Source organism: Euwallacea similis, chromosome 14 (genome assembly GCF_039881205.1).
Source record: "Euwallacea similis isolate ESF13 chromosome 14, ESF131.1, whole genome shotgun sequence".
Classification (NCBI taxonomy): Eukaryota; Metazoa; Arthropoda; class Insecta; order Coleoptera; family Curculionidae; genus Euwallacea; species Euwallacea similis.
Genome location: NC_089622.1, coordinates 1,954,051 through 1,971,603, shown reverse-complemented (window position 1 = coordinate 1,971,603; position 17,553 = coordinate 1,954,051). Strand labels below are relative to the sequence as shown.

Below are 17,553 nucleotides of genomic sequence, written 5' to 3'. Positions count from 1 at the left end.
AAAGGCTAAGGATCAATAGGCCGCAACATTGCTTAATTATATTTCAAACAAAGTTGATAAAGTGTACACAGGATTAGGGTAAATTGGTTTAAAATCACAACAGCCGTAAATCAGTCTAATATTCCACACTAGTGGAATAAGAGACAGGTACAAGTATCTTCTCTTCTGCTACTGGGGCTGCTGGGGCAGAACTAGGCTGACTTAAATGGTTCTTGTCCACAGGAATATTGGTAGCAGCCACTCTAAATCCAGCCTTATCTGCTATGTAAGTGACAGTCTGGACGATGCCATGGGCGTCTATGTAAGAATAGCCTCCTCTGACTACTCCATCTGAGGTTTGGGTCTCCGATTTTGCGCTGTGAGGTCCAATGTATCTAAGGCAAAATTCGAATTGGAAAAAAATCCCTTAATTATTTCTTTATCTTATCAGTAATATTTTTATTTTGAGGTCAAATGACAAATTTATAAACCAAAAAATTGTTTACTTTTAGGGTCATTACATTATACAGATAAAGATAAGCTTTAATGAGTGTAACTTACCCATAAGAATACGCATTAAATCCGTATTGCTCAGGAGTATAACTTAGCTGAGCCTGAGGAGCTACAGGCAAAGGATTTCCATCACTCACGTGAGTTTGAATCGGTACCACATGCCCGTTTAAGTTCTCAGGTACCGGACTTAAAGCCACTTCAGCTCTAAGTTGGCTCTGAATGGCTCGTTCTTTCGCAACAGCAGCTAAGTGTTCTTGTCTAGCTTTTACCACCTGATGTTTCAAATTACGAAATTGTGTTAAAAAATTAAATTATGAAAATTAGATAAAAATAATTGATCGAAACATACCTCTGGTAGATCTTGTACTGGTAGTGGTGCCTGTGGTAACCCATATCCCAACTGGGCCCCTTGGGCGTTTCTGTAAGCCTCATGAAGAACTGCCAAGTGTTGAGCTCGAGCCTGTACTACTTCTGGAAGGTCAGTAACCGGTGCTGGAAGCTGATAATATACGATTAGGAAATCTAATTTTCAGCATTTAAAATGCTGATGCAAGCAATGTGTCGAGTAAGTTTTTATATGCACCAAATTTGAAACTTTAAAACGGTTTACCGGATTTGAGTTTCTTCAGTTTAGGTTAGCAGGCCTATTTCTTGGATAATTTACATATCCCTACAGCACACGTAAATCTGGGAAGATATCGCTAGATATTAAAATATATGTTCCCTTCCAGGATTTACCAGAAACAATTGCTTAGTGGAATGGAAAATCCTTCAGGTACTAACTTGTCTTACTCATATAGCGTACAGGGAGGTGTTTGTTCTTATACTGGAAAAGCACTTTCTATATTTTATCTTCAAATTTTACACGATGGAAAAATTCCAGCTAAATCACCCAAATCACGTAATTTTTTGTCTGCTTAGTATCAAAGCACACTTCCAACTTTTTGAGAACCTCTTTAATACTGCAGTAATGACCGTATACTTAAGATCATCGCACTAAAATAAATTTTGTAAACCTTTTTAGAGTTTTCTACTATTAAATTTGGTACGAAAGTCGGCATGGTATACACTTCATTTTACCAACAGTTTATATGATACGTTGATTTACCTCAGGAACTGCATTGTGAGGAACGCTAACAGGATTGAAATATGGTACTGGTACTACTTTATTCGCTCTCTCAGATTTAATGGCTTCGAATTCGGCCAAATGAGCAGCTCTGGCTTGAGCAACATCAGCAGCTTCAACTGGTAAGTTAGTAGCAGCTACTCTGAAGCCATTGTGAGGGTCTGCAGTGTATTGGACGGTTTGCAGGTGGCCATCGCCATCTGAAACAACATTAAGCTTTATTTAGTTACCTGTCAATTTAATCGTGTCTAAATATTACCTATGTACGAATACCCTCCATGGGTGACCCCATCGGGGGTCTTGGTTTCACTTTTGCTGATGGTGGGGGTGGCGTATCCATAGACATAGTGACCCAGCTGGTCTTGAGAGTGGTAGAGAGATTGGATTGGGTGGAAATATTCAGGGGATAGTTTGATTGGTTCTAGAGAAGGTCCTGCTTCGCACGAGACCAGGGCGATGGTGGAGACCTTAAAGTTTTTTGGTTAAAAAATTCCAATTAACGTTGAACCAAGTTTATAATACTTCGCGAAGTTTACTCTAGATCACTTCTACGGGTCACAACATGGATGACCTGACGTGTTAAGCAATGAGAAAATAGACTTCCATGTAGACAGATTGTGAATGTGAATTTTTATTCATAAATCTCATCATAGACTAAATATCATGCGCATTTCAGTCTGTCGTGATGCCGGAGTGTTATCAATTTTTCCTCTACATAACATGCGAGATCGTCTCGGGTCTTTGCCTTTATTAACTATTAAATGAGACTGAAATTAAACATAGTGAATCGTATTGAACGTTCTTTTGCCTAATAACATTCATGGGTACATGTAATAGAGATAGGTTAGAAATGATTAGAGTAGTCGCCAAAAAAGCGATAACGACAACCACAAAAATTGTTACTTGCCAAATCAGCTCTTACCAGTAAGTATCTGATGATCATAATTTCTTTCAATATGCACCTACTGAACCAACAAAGAACAACTTATTAAAACAGTGACCTTAACACCTTATATAGCACGCCCCGCCTTTGGAGAAAGATTTTTCATATGCTTCCACGTATCGTTTGAACATATCGGAGACAAAACTGTCTCGCAAATTAAAAGTGTAGCAAAAAAAAGGGTTTATTTATTCAAGGTTGGGAAATCAAGTTATGCAAACGAATTCGGGGTAGGCCCCAGGATCTCACATGAAAGTGCTTCCTGATGGGTGCGCCCCTAAGGATCGCAAATCTTCGAAGATCCTTGACAACTGAAGAATTTGTTATGGTCGGTACTGGTAAACGAGTTCTGATTTTCATAATAACAAGTCTAACTGCACTTTGCGATTTTATAAAAGTTAACAGTGTCCCCCACTTTAAAGGGTGAGGCAAAGTGCACGGATTATTTATAGGTGCATAATTATGAAATTTATGTCTACTATTTACACGGATAAGCTCTATTTCGGGCTAATGTTTTAAGGGTAAATAACATTATCTTCCTGAATCGAATACACGGAGTAAACCAACCACCCACTGGCCGGCGTTAGTGACGTTGTGGCAATATCTATGCAACATTTACTTAAATGCAAATGAGCAAGCTTGAAAACCCCCAGAAAATATTATCAAATATTTCATTTCTACGTGACTGAATTTAGAGAATTTGTCGCGGTGGTAAGTGTCTACTTTTAGTACTTTTTCATCGTCATTATCATTCAACAAGGCGGAAAATCCAATTTGACCACACCGAAATTAACCCGAATACCTGCATTTCTTACACCCATATCTTCAACTATGTAACCGATATGGTTTATCTATGTTAATTCCCCTTTGGTTATATCAAATTAATTCGCAGGCATAAGGAATCAACAGAGCGGAAATATTCATTCGTGCAAGATATGCCAAATGTACCAACATATCGGTTTTGACTTGAGGTAATAATATGAATCACTAGCTGATCAAATTATTATACTTAAAACTTGTGGGAAGGATAAGTCATAATTATTTTGTGAGAGATAATATTTATTGCTCTTAATTAATACAAAAATGTCCTACAATAATGGTAACTGTGTTGTTCCCCCATACAATTAAGACTGAATCAATATATACATTTGGCAACAAGGGTGGTTTAGGACCGGTTTAATTGTTAATTAAGGCACCACCAATGTTGCCAAGCTACAGGCTACTCTTAAATATATCTTAGAATCTACATCCATCAATAGTAATGTCCAGGGTTTCCACTCAAAGCCTGAGAATACGCAGCGAAATGGTAGGCTTTCGCAGCCTTAACTTCTTGAGTCTCCTGTGGCTGTCCATCATGTCCTATCTCAGCATAAGGGCCATAGTACCGTTGATGGTCATCTACGTAGGCTCCAGAGTTGTAGGGAGCGTGGGCGTATTGGGCGGGTCCTCCCCTGGTGGCTGCCTCAGCGAGAGCTGCAAAATGGTGGGCTTTGGCGGCTTGGACTTCAGGGGTTTCTTGTGGAACACCATTAGGCCCGATCACAGGGATGTGATATCCTCCATAGACGTCACGGCGCTTGCGTGAATGGAAGAAAGTGAATGGAGTGGGACCTGAACGAGATAAAGCTTCTGCGTGGGCTGCAAAGTGGGCAGCTTTCGCCACTTGGACCTAGATAGGTTTTTGAGCAAAACCTTACAGATTCATGTGTGAATGCAAATACCTCAGGTGTATCCGCAGGATAGTTGCCAGCAACTAGAGGAGATGAATAGAGGGGGGCATGAATCCCATTCCTTCCGGCAGCCACTGCGAAGTCATGATAATGCTGAAGTTTGGCTGAAGCCACCTCAGGGGTGTCCAAGGGGAGAGCATTATGTCCTAAAAGGGATCTTTTTCAAAATCTCATTAATCAGCGCTAAAATATTACCTAAAGACGGTACTCCCGAGAAGGCAGTAAAAGGCGCAGAGCCGTAATAAGGCGCAGCTACGGACACCCCGGAATGAGCTGAAGCTAGGGCTGCAAGGTGGCTAGCACGTGCTGCTTGCACTTCATGGGGCTCCACTGGCACCCCATTGGGTCCTATAACAGGAATGTGTTGGGGGCCCACGTATAGAGCGGAAGCCACAGCAAGGACATAGGAAACTAGCACCTGAAACATTTGCTGATGTGAATACGGGGAAGTAAAACGTTTTTCCAGCGCTTGCCACACATCGTGGTCAGAAAATCTACTGAAGACATTTTTTTGCTGTACCACATATGTCGCCGCAGTATATTGAAACAAATATATGGACAGTGGCTGAAAAAATCATTTACCCTGCCTAAATAACGTTTGAAGGGTAAAAATCTAGAAAGCGTCATGTTCACAAGAAATCAGTATATGCTCCGTGTATCCTTCATTTTGTATTTCCTGAATTACAAAATAATGTTTTAACATTACAACTGAAGCTTTCGGATGCGGGCTGACAATACAAATTTCAATAGGCGCTTTTATTGTATTTAAATTGTAATTACGCTTGACTCAACTGAATTACTATCGACTATTCTAGATTACAATGACGGTTTCTGACTTTCAGCTTGAAAATGCCAATGCTACCAGCAAATATTAAAATTTTATTCGCATCAGTCATTATATTTGAATCTTTCCGCTTCATTCAGCACAATCAAAACAAAAGCAGCATTCCAAACAAGGTTTTCTCAGAAAGGTCAACAAATTAGTTTTCTATTGTATTAATAAAATATGTTAGTCTATTAAGTTATGATTTATGGCTGTCATTGGTTGCAGACACCTTGCTTGGTTTAGTGCAGAAACTGCGGATAACGTAAAATAATCGTGAAATGTCATTGATGTTTGATTAATGACCGAGTTTTGGTGTTGAGTAATCGGTAATTGATACAGATAGCGGTGATGTATGGCTCTGGCATGATCTTGTTAGGTCGGTATAATGTAAATTCAGTTCGAGAAAAGAAAGAAAGTGTGCGTTGATTTGCATAAGTAGGAGTGAGGGCAATAATCCAAACTTGTATCTGTTTTCAGAATAACTAGAGCTTCGATTTCGAGGTTCAATACTCAATAGGAATTTCGATTATTTAAGCATTTGGTGTGTTGGGAACTATCTCGAAACTCGACCTTTCAAATAGTATGGTTAATCGTAATTATATTTTTCACTTTTCGAACCATATAACCGCCTAATCAAAAACACAAATTATGATCGTAAATAAAGTAGTATGCAAATCTCCGTGCCGAATCGAACGTGGGAAATCGAAGAACCGACATTACGAACATTTTTAAAAAACCAATGGTGCTAGCGGTGATTTCTAAAAGTTAACCTGAATTCGCTGCTCTTTAATAATTGAATAAAAAGTGCAGGAAAACAAAAAGTCCGGTTAGAGAAATGCGGTTTTCTACGTTTTTCTAAATTACAGATTTACTGAAGCAATACTATTACAGTGGGCTCGACCTGCGTTTTTTTAATATAAGGAGAAATTGGACGTGAGTTAATGTAAGTGAAGTGTCTCTAACCTTGACTTTCAAAGAAAAATGTTATGCTCATGATGAATCGGTAGTAATGCATACTTGCATGTATTTGCAATAATGAAGGCAGCTAAGCAGTAACATAAAATTTAATAGTTTTTATATGCGAAAAATTATTTTGCTCCTATACAAATGCATTCAAAACGTACAAAATACCGTAAGTTCAAGTGGCAAAAAATTTGAATGTAAGATGGACCAAATGAGCAGATTTTAGAAGAATTCTGCATGAAATCCTTAATATTTGTAATGTTTAAACAAAAATAATATAAAAGAATCTTTGGCCTAAATATTGATTTCACTTTTCCTCCTCGGGGTAACTTTAAATTAACGGTTCTTAAGGCGTTTAAAACAAATTTTATGAGTATCTTCCAGACTCTTTAAGAATAATTTCCAAAATTTTTTTCAAATTTTCAGGTTGAAAATCAAATATCCTGAACTAACCAAAATTACAATGAAACGGAAAACTTTCGGAAATCCACAGCTAAGTTTTCCAACAAAATCTCACTTAAAAAAGCACAAAAAAATTGCTCACAAAACTCACTGAATAGGTCGCACTGCTTCAAGCACCGATGCACTTGTCACAAAGCACCAATGTGGTACTGTTTCTAAATGGGTATCGAGTACTTACCAAAAATTTCATGATGGAATTGAAACTCGACCTCCTGTCAACTAGGACTGTTGAGTTGGTACTGTATGCTGATACTGGGACTCCGCCCGATATATATAAAGCCCCCCAGTGCGTAGCACCATCTGAAGAGCAAGGTCCCTTTCACTAAATGGATCTTGGATAATCATTTTTTTTGTCGCACTGGAAATGGAAATTTGGTCTAAAGAATAATTCAGTTTATTGATTTTTTAATAGAAAAGCGTTAAAATTTGAGATTTGAAGAAGCTTAACAATGCTGAAATCTCAAAAATTATGCTGAAAGAAATAATAGAAATACTGGAGAATTTCCTCAGAAAATGCAGATTAGAGAATGTGGAATTATAAAGATTTTTTATACCGTTTCCTTAATTTTTTATATATTTTAGATGTATATTTTAATTTTAAACTTATAAATCATAAAAAGGACTGATCTGTAGTTAAAATGCTCTATAATACGATTATTATCAACTATCACGGGGAAATATATCAGCGCAGTACCTACCCAATTAAAGATTATAATTATCACGGGCGGTAGTTAATGAGTGTGAAATAGTGGGTAATGGTTAAGATAATAATAATCATTAAAATTAAGGCTGGAAGGTAATTGGACCTTTTAGTTTCGATTTCAGATTATGTATAATTGTTGCAAAAAATTCTCAAAATATGAAGTAAATTAATACTTTTGGAATTTGTCATACGCGAAAAATGAATTTTGATACCTTTGCCGGAAATGGGTTATTGAACAAGGTAAACCATAATCGTAAGAACTGAAGATTTAATTGAAAATAAGACTTCGTCCCGAATTTCAAAAAGACACGTTTAAAGGATGAATTCAGCGCTGATCTGAAAACTGAAAACTGACATAAAATGTCTTGAAGAAAATACTTGAAAAAACCTGAACTAATCTGAAAAATAACCCCTAAGATTTATTGGATCAAAAAAGCCTTTTGAAGTCATCTGACTTGGAGTTTATGCTTAGACATCATAATAATCAAATAATTATTTGCTTGTTTCTAATCGCTTAAATAGTACTGGAGCTTCGTGACCGTAGGTGAGTTAATTTTTATCTAGTATGTCTTATCAGTCTTCTTTTCTTAGGAAAAGTGCAGAAACTCGGATATTTCCATCGGTAATCAAAATAAATGGTTAAAACTTTTAAAGTAATATGTATTTGAACCTTCTTTCAGGCACAAATCTTTACAGGACTATTTATATTATGTGTCAGGCCACGGTCAGGCCAAATATTATAACATTTATTTTGCTTTCTTTGACCATGATTTGACAGGGCGCGTTAATGCGAATAAACAATCTAAAAAGATGTTACAGTATTTGACCTGACCGTGACCAGACCGCGACCTGACCGATAAAATGTGAATCACTCTTTATTAGGTGCAAGTCTGGGCCTTGCATCATTGATTTGATGATTGAGATTGATCAGTTGAATCGTCAGGTGCTGCTACTGGCAAAACCGTAGACAAAGCTTTCTGCTGATTCTAAATCCAAAAAAATAGGGAGTACTTCTTAAGGTCAGCTGTTCGGTAAGGAGATTCATCATTTTCCAACTAAGGTTATATTATTCCAGTCAAATAAAATTATCTTATAAAATTAATTCGATTTGTCACAAAATCTTGTAACATTTCAAATTTATGAAATTCTAAGAAATTTTTTGGACCATAAATATACCTCAAGGTGTACTTTGATTATAATCGAATTTTAGTTAAGATAACACGTTATATCGTTATTACTTTTTTGCTTCTTTTATAATGCAAAAATTAATATGATTATATTGTTATGAGCAAAGTTCACACTTTCGGAAACATTAAATTCGTTCTGGTTCCTATAAATGGTGCAAAACCCATTACAATCATATGTAACACCTATGATAAAATAAAAAATTATTAACGTAAATCAATTTTCTTCTACCAGTCGCCTAATAAATACGCGTACATTTTCATTCATACACAGCAATGGATTAGTCAGAAAGTCCAAAGGTTCCATCCGTGATCAGCAATGGTTCACCAAAAATCCAGAAAATCTTCTAATATAAGACCAACTGGAAATTCTTGAGGTCAAAACAAGAATAAGCCTATTAATGGATATGAAAAGGGGGAGTAAGTCTATGAGAATCTATGTATGGATAGAAAACAAGCATTAATTTAATCTCCAAGATTACGACTGCTTCACTTTGCAAGACCAACTTTTGGTTCTGATTCCAATGAACCACAAAGCAGAACTAACCAGGACATTATTCCATCGGAATTCATCGGAATCAGTACTAATTACTGGTATTGTATATAAAATCATTGATTAATGACCGCTATTAATGCATTATTTTTCACTTGCATTAGCCAGTAGAGTAAATCGTAAGTTAGGCCTCTAATGCACGGCAAAAACATTCAGAGTTTTCTTGTAGATAATCTTGTGACGATTGGTAAGCATTAGAGATATAGTTTTTTTGAACTCCAAAATTGCAAATCTTACACTGCAGTTTTTACTAATTTGACTTTTCTGAGTTGGGATGAGATGGTCATATCACAACTTTCTTTAGAGACATTTTTCGGTTAGAACCCAAACCAAATTACCTTATTTTAACGCATTTCTAATAACGATCAGAAAAAATTCCCATGTAGGTATCTACATACATACGAATCATTAGTTGTGTTTTGTGTGTTATTGTTTTGTGTATTTACGGCTTGGCGGGCCTACAACACCAATTAGAGCATGACGAGAGTTATTATGGCATTTGCAATTTTATGTTATCCGAGATAATGCCATATTTAGAATTGATAAAAAATCACCAACGACCCGTGATAATAGAATGATTTATGAAATTTTAATAAAGTTTTCGCTTGATTCGGACCGTAAATACACTTGAATGTGTGTTTTGATGTAATCGGAGTTTGGTTAACATAACACGTTATGTGGCTACTGGTTTTTGCTTCTTCTTCTATAACGTAAAAATGAATACCATCATATTGTTATCAGCAGAGCCCACGCTTCCTGCAGCATTAAGTTTGCTCTGGTTCGTATAAATGGTGTAAAACTCATTACCATTATATGTAACGCCTAAGATAAAATGAAAAATGACCATAGCAAGGCAATTTTCTTCTAAAGTCGTTTAACAAATATGTAAATGCTATTGGTTGTCCTTATACAGAAAAAATTGATCCCAGTATATATCCGGCTCGGCAAAATTAACGTCTAGTATTTAAAGTATTCGCTTTGCATTAGGTAAAAATCTAATTTATCAACGTTTTTGTCACATACACCACATTAAGATCAAATGGTTGAAATTTTAATAAGTCGCTTTGGTCTTTTGAGAAAATTTATTGCACAATGTCGCGGTTAATGCCATGAGCTAGATTTCTAGGAGAGATATGATCGATCGTGAAGGTTGAAAATTTTATTGAACTCTGAACTATCCTTATCCAAGGCATAATTAGATTAGGTTTAAGAAAAGTGCTCCTTAAATGCATTAGAAGACTAATTTCCAATTGTATGAGTCGTTGGCGTTCATAAATCAAAGTTTATATTTCCCTTTAGTAGATAACACTGAGACATTTAATATTTGATTTACAATATTGTTCATATTGTAGCGCTAATTAATACATGGTAAAGGATATGTGTACACTTATATGAAAAAGGACATTCCAGTGTGACAATTTACGATTCCATTTGATTCGCTAGTCAATATAGTTAAGCACCTCCATTTGTCATTTTGCAGCGAGCTTGATTGCCACGGCAGTCAAGTGGTCGATTAAGGATTATAATTCCTCATTTATTTTCTTAGACAATGCACAAAACGTAGTATCATGGTTTAATTATTATGGAGCTAATTATCAACGTTTAATCTAGGAGTACAAAAAGGAAATTGAGGTTTGAAAAAAAGTAAATATGGTCTCCTGTGGTTAATACGTCCAAGGTTGCTTCTATATTCTCTATATCTCATGGTAAAATATTGAAAGAGAGAGTTTTTAAGGAAGATCTTAGAATGTTAATGATAAATTTTTTTATAAGAATATAAACCAATCTTTAAAAGATTAGATCTGTAAAGAACGAAGCAACTAAAGCATCGGTGGTTCAATGGTAGAATGCTCGCCTGCCACGCGGGCGATCCGGGTTCGATTCCCGGCCGATGCAAGCTTTTTTTTATTATTAATTAATTTTTTTTTCTTTTATAAAATTGTATTATTAAAATATTTCCAAAATAGTTTAGGTTTAACAAACAAGCTCCCTTAAAATTGGTTTAAAGAACCGTTGTTTATTGATATAATGCAAAATGTAATGGACTAATAAACAAAATGAATTAATCTGTAAGTTCAATTAGATATTAGCGCACCATAAAAGTTTCAGTTCACACTAATATCTAATTGAACTCTGAGATTAATTTATTTTATATTGGTCTATTATACGTTTAATAGATAACGGATTGTTTGGTAAATTTTTATGGAACTAGCTTTTTAAAATTGAATTATTTTATATAACATTTGAATTACATAATACAATTATCGTAAAAATAATAAAATAAATACTGATAAATAAAAAAACATGCATCGGCCGGGAATCGAACCCGGATCGCCCGCGTGGCAGGCGAGCATTCTGCCATTGAACCACCGATGCTTTTACTTTACTGTTCTGTACGGACCTAATCTTTCGAAGATTAGTTTATATTTACACAAAAAATTATCTATTAGCATTTTTATATTTATTCTTAGCAGAAAAATTAATGCATACCATCATATAAACTGAAAATAAAGGTTGTCTATTTACATCATCCATTTATTAGGACAACATATCGATAGAGGTACCTGTTGTTTCAGTATGGTTTCAGCATTGATCACTCGATGCGAAAATAAGGTTTCTGTATAATATCGAACCATTGGAGTATCAGTATATCGGAAATATCGGCATATTAGGGATATCTATATCTATAGGAATAGGAATTTCCTACCAGAGGCACATATTATTTTATCTATAATTTAACACTAACAAAAAAGTTTATCAAATCCAATTAAAATTTTGTTAACAGTAAATAATTTTTTTTTCCACTATGGGACGACCCAACTGTTTATTTGCTTTAAGTATTTTAAAGTGATTTGGATCTAAGCAATAGTAAATTATACATTCAAGGTTATAAAGTCCATCATTATGACTTAAACACCACACCTTCTCCTTATTAACCGAAAGTGTTTCCGAAGTAAACTTATAGAAATTCATACATTATTATTGATCGGGTGAGTTTTTAACGTGTGAGTGCATGTGGTTTCAAAATAATTTGAAATTTCATGAAATCAGGGTGAAATCCTCTTTCCGAACAATTGCTCCCCTTTATTGAATTAGAGTCATTTCCATTTTGGTTTTCTTTTCTTTACTTTCCTAATCTGTATTAGCACACACTAAAGAAAAGCACTTTTCGTTTTAGAATATTGGGGATTGAAGAATGACAAATCGTACACTGAACTTGCGACTTCTTTCCCTCAATGATTAAAAAATCTGAATATGTAATAAATCATTGCCTCACGCCTCACTTATCGTGGGCGTACAAACCAACAAAACTAACTGGAGCATTAAATTCAATTACCATTTGCTCACACCCAAAAGAAAATGTAATAATACACAATAAAACTAAAACCATCACAGCCATCTGGCACCAAGTACCTCATTTTTTGTCGCAATATCTACGCAAAAATTACGAATATTTGGAACATTCTGATCAAAAAAAATTTGAACAGGTGTAAATTGCAAACTTGAGTTTGGTCTGATTACTGCAAGCAATTCTGACCTAAATACGTGATACCGAAACAAGTGTTGCACTTTGTTCTGGGATTTTTTTCGTAGTGACTATTTAAATTGTTGTTTTCAAATACTGTACCTATACAAAAGGAAATTTGCATCGGCTAGCGGCGTTTACGCCCTTATTTAAATAGACCATTCATTGTTTATTTTTCCCGTTAAATTCAAGGCATCAATTAAAGAGCTTTTCACTACAGGGCTTAGCAGCAATTATTAAATCCAACTAAGCTTGCAACACTTCATAAATCGTTAACTTTTTAATGCCATTATAAAGGAAGCTACAAAAATTCCTAAGTAGCGCTTATTTCACGGTCTCTATTCAACATTGATTTACGTTTATTGCCCACCTGTCCGGTGCTTGATATAACTAGTTTGAGAAGGTCAGTTACAGTTAGATCAATACCTCCAAAATCTCCTATGTAAGCAAGATATTAAAGGTGGGATTTAGTTTCAGGGTATGCACAACTAATGCCGCATTGTTTTCCTTAGTGGATTCCTGCAGTAGGTGTAGGTCTAAGCGAGAACACCTATTCTTTGAACCTTGTCATTAGATTATAAACAATGTTGCGACATACTGTCCTGGTATTTAGTATTTTTACGCCAAATTTCAATGCACAATGTGTTGCCATAGACAACCAAAAATTCTTGGCAATAGACAGCAATAATTAGGTTATTGTTTATGCAAATAAAAATGTTACGCTTCTTATACGAAAATTTCTTTTCACGTGGGTCTAATGGAGTCACGTTGGAGGCAAGAATGATAATGGAACTAAATCAATTACCCGATGTAGCTTGTGCATGGTAACGGGTGGTCAAGAAAAAACCCCGAGCGGTAAGCAATGAACCATAAACGTGGCACGTTGATTGAGCAACTCTCTATTTACCACCGAAGATCTGATCGACAACAGATTAACAGATGAACCTATTCAAGACATGCAATTGCTATTTCAACTCCTATTTGAGGTTTTTTTAAGGATCACCCTGTATGGTATTATGATAAGTCAGAATAAAATATTTATACCCCATAAACAGGCTCACAGTATGGAGTCAACATGGAATGCATAGAAATCATAATATTGTAATATGTGGGTATTAGAAAAAGCTGACGGTTTTTATGTGGATAATCAGCATACTTGTTTGGATTTAATCTTGCACAACTCGAAAGATAACTTTTCTCCATGAAATATAACTGTCTTATATTGTATTGGAATCTAAAGAACTGTCCGCTCTGTATATTACTTACATATAAGAACTGGGAGAACTGATGCTCTCTTCAGATCTCCAAAGAAAGACGAGTTTAATGCGAAGCCCTAGAGCCTATTCAGCATAACTTATAGTTAAAACTTTGTTCGATGGGAAATATCGCGAAGATTTGATTATTAAGATTAAAAACATTGCGATTATTCTTATTGATACAGCCCAACATCTCTTCCTATTCGAGATCTTTAATGTCTCTCAGTTAATTTCACAACGTTTTTAATATTTGAATGGATAATTCCTTTTAAACTGAAAATACGTTGAAATGGAAGCTCTAAATTAATAATTAATATCTGAATAAATTCATTTTATCGATGAGGAATTAAATAGTATTTATCCATGTTTCTGTGTCATAGTGAAGGATTTTGAGAACAGAGAACTATTTGATATTGGATTTAAGCTCATTATGGATTTCACTTGTTATTTCAAGGTTCGAACGTTTAAAGCATTAACGACTTTCCTTCATTGTAGTTTTACTGTTTTGCACCGCGTATTCTCTCTCACAGTGATCTTAAATCCCTGTATCATCCCCATAAATCTCATAGTATTAATGGGAATTCACTTGCTGTTCTTCAATCAGTGTCCAGGTTAGTTCAGGTTAGTTTAGGCTAGTTTAGGGTTAATTAAGGTCACCAGACTAATGCAAAATAGATTGCTATAAATAAGGTCAGTTCAGATAAAGCTAGGTCACTTTAAACTAGTAATGCATCAAGTAGCGATTTTTTAAAATAAAGATGGATTTGAACTTTCAGTGACCAAGAAGTTATTGTTATTAAGTGTTAACACTTTAATAAAAAAGGAAATATGCGTTAAAAAAAAGAAAAAAGAGAATCGCTGCTGCATTGAGCATTTAATCATAAAAAAATAGTTTTCTTTGATATTTTTTTGTTTGTCACTGTTTCGTCGTAAATTTGACTTCTGTGACTTATTGGCCTTTAATCGATTGGATTAGGCTGCGAACATCAGTCATCAATCTGAGATCACAAAAATGTTAGAAATTAGTTTTGAGGGGTTTATAAAAGGGTTCGGTCATCTGGACTCACCACTGGGAGGGACAGATTGGAAAATTCGTTGAAAAAGACTATTTGAAGTGCATTCTACTCCTTACAGTCCCACTTTTCAGCATCATGAGATATATTAAGGCTTTCAATTTCAAACAGAAGTTCTGTATATAATTGCGTATATATCTGATGCTCAAGGGAATAAAACATCAATTTCTATTCAATCATCACGGGGATATACATTTCAGTTTCAGCCCGAATTTCTTTATAATCCTATAATCTATATCTATAAGGCGATATAATTACGTTTCAGTTTTAATATCAATTTCCCTTCAATATAAGCATTGTGGGATAACGTTTGAAGTTTTAACTTGAATATCCATCTCATATAGTATTATCACCTTCTTTCCAAATATCTGTTCGCCCTCAGTATCATGCTAGCTTTAGATTCAACCCAAGTCTGTTGTGTACTTTAGGATTTTGAGGCAATCACATCACTTATACGTATAAATATACTGCAAATTTCAATTTCCTATCAATTTAGATTTTCGATCAGTCATAACTTGGAAATCCACTATGATACAAATACAACTAAAGAATCAACTTCAATTTTCTTTTACTCTCAGCACCGCGATATAAAGCAAACAGGTGTATAACTATTTTCAACTTATTTACAGCATCTATCTATGAATATCGTACGGCTCTAAATGATACCTCCCCCCCCCCCCTTCTTCTTAATTTTTTGACATTTGTTTTCTTAAATATTTCTTACGTCACCGATAGAACAAAATGGCCGATTTTTTAAAATTTAAATATGGGTCAAGTGACACCTCAAATTACCGGTTTTTCAAAATTACACTTAATAGTGTATTGTGATTCAAAATCTATTGATTAGTTTTTGAAAAAAACTGCCATAAATTTGGCAAATAATGCAACACAAACTCAGTTAAATAGTTCGCAAACAACGAAAAACTTGTTTGTTGATAAGAAGTTGGTATGTTTTCGATTCTGTTCTCACAAACAGTACATGGTTCTTTTTATTTATTTACTTATTCTTTTTTTACCAAAAATTAAAACGTGAAGGGGGAGGAACAATTTAAAGCCGTATGGTATATGTTTAAAACTTAAATCCGTACAGGAAGCTGGCGTGATTATTACGTCATTATTTCATAAATGAGGAGCAACAGATCAAAATGTATTAACTCCATATGACATAAAATATATTGTTTGAAGCGATTCGAAATTTTCTTTGAACGTTTTAGATGTTTGTCAAATATGTGCATATTAAAATAGTATTTTTTATATTTTATAAAATGTTAAAAATCCCTTATCGTTTTAAAAAGTGTTAACTCCAATGATGCGATCACATCAAAACGTATTGTTTTGTCTTCCCATCAAAGTGTGTTAAATCCTAATGCATCGAGTATACGTGTATTTTTGAGGGCATCCAATCATATTATAGCTGTACCTAACTCATTGTTTCAAAGTGTATTAAATACATTTGTGCCACATCAAACGGTATTATTTTTCAGTGAATTAATCAAAGTAAATTGAATTAAAAAAAAAATTATTTTCTGTTATGTCTATCATAAAAATGTATGTTGATTATTTTTTTGTATGCTTATTTGACTGTCAATAAACATGTTTTTACACAAAACTGCTTTGTTTTACCTAGTTTTTACAAAATAATATATTTTTGCTTCTTTTTCAAAAGTTAGATAAATAAAGTTAATACGTTTTGATATGTTGCTCCTCATATATCGATAAGATGCCATAAACGTTATCCTGACTGGTTATTGTCACGGACAATGGCCGTCATTTCGTGACGTAATTCTGACCATCACCATCGACGTTGAATCGAATATGAGGTTGGAAATATATTTGAATCCACAGCAATTAGTAGAAAATAAAATTTGGACCCTATTCTTCATTGAAGCTGCCAAATTTGAGAAACGTGTAATAAAATTGACGTTACTGTGCAGGATGATAAGGTATCTAGATATATTCTCGGATATGAAACTTATAGATTCATATCTGTTTATTTACTAAAAAAAATCACCAGAAACCTGCAATCAGGAACACTTTTTATACCGATTTGAATATACTCGTACATATATGTCTATCTATTTTATCTGCAATATAACCTGCCATAAAACTAATATAAATTTTGCTGTCAGCTATAATAGCCATACAACATTTCTCCATTTTAATTGTTGTCAATGTTCAATGGGTTTTAGATTATTTTTATCGTTATTGCTATTTATTACCAATTCCTATCAGCTACAGCAAGCTCCAGTCAACACCTACGGCATAAAACTGCATTTCGATTGAATTATGGTCCGGCAAAGAGTACTTTTGGAGGTCTCAAAATCCGGTCTTCATCAAGGAAATTGATGAAAAATACATCTACAACCCACACCAAATATTAGTGGGCACACATCATCAAAAGACACATGCAAATAGTTTTGGACTTTTAAATGAAGTTTTTGCATCAACTGTAAAAGCATTTCCTATTGTATTCATAATAATTATGATCACGTAATAGCAATTCGTAGGATATATAGCTGTCTTAATCAATGCAAGGTTATTTTATATTGTCTTAGTGGAGATTTGCTAGTTGAATTGGCTCATTTGCCTGAAAGGCTTTAAGACAAAAAACACTATACAATGGGTTCAAATTTATTCTAAAATCCCAAGTTAATCAAATGTCAAATTTCATGTAGGCACCTTAGATTGATAGTTTCATGCATTTCACAATCGTCTATTT

At 34.6% G+C, this 17,553-nt stretch overlaps 3 protein-coding genes and 2 non-coding genes across 5 annotated transcripts in view; 2 read left to right on the top strand and 3 right to left on the bottom strand.

The window, feature by feature from the left end:
* Oamb (Octopamine receptor in mushroom bodies) overlaps positions 1-17,553 on the top strand; it is an 81,205-nt gene that overhangs the window by 51,615 nt on the left and 12,037 nt on the right. The gene's annotated exons all lie outside the window — the stretch shown is intronic.
* Positions 13-2,689, bottom strand: LOC136413438 (uncharacterized). The gene is made up of 6 exons (XM_066396996.1): positions 2,541-2,689; positions 1,878-2,085; positions 1,601-1,818; positions 842-991; positions 541-764; positions 13-374 (listed from the first exon to the last, which is right to left on the bottom strand). The coding sequence occupies exons 1-6, from the start codon at positions 2,559-2,561 to the stop codon at positions 116-118; spliced, it is 1,080 nt and encodes a 359-aa protein (XP_066253093.1). The 5' UTR covers positions 2,562-2,689; the 3' UTR covers positions 13-115.
* Positions 3,597-6,853, bottom strand: LOC136413359 (cuticle protein 18.7-like). The gene is made up of 4 exons (XM_066396873.1): positions 6,718-6,853; positions 4,484-4,706; positions 4,280-4,434; positions 3,597-4,227 (listed from the first exon to the last, which is right to left on the bottom strand). Exons 1-4 carry the CDS (start codon positions 6,727-6,729, stop codon positions 3,811-3,813), a joined length of 807 nt encoding a protein of 268 aa, XP_066252970.1. The 5' UTR covers positions 6,730-6,853; the 3' UTR covers positions 3,597-3,810.
* Positions 10,805-10,875, top strand: TRNAG-GCC (transfer RNA glycine (anticodon GCC)). The gene has a single exon. It is a non-coding gene; the product is annotated as a tRNA-Gly (tRNA).
* On the bottom strand, positions 11,285-11,355 carry TRNAG-GCC (transfer RNA glycine (anticodon GCC)). The gene has a single exon. It is a non-coding gene; the product is annotated as a tRNA-Gly (tRNA).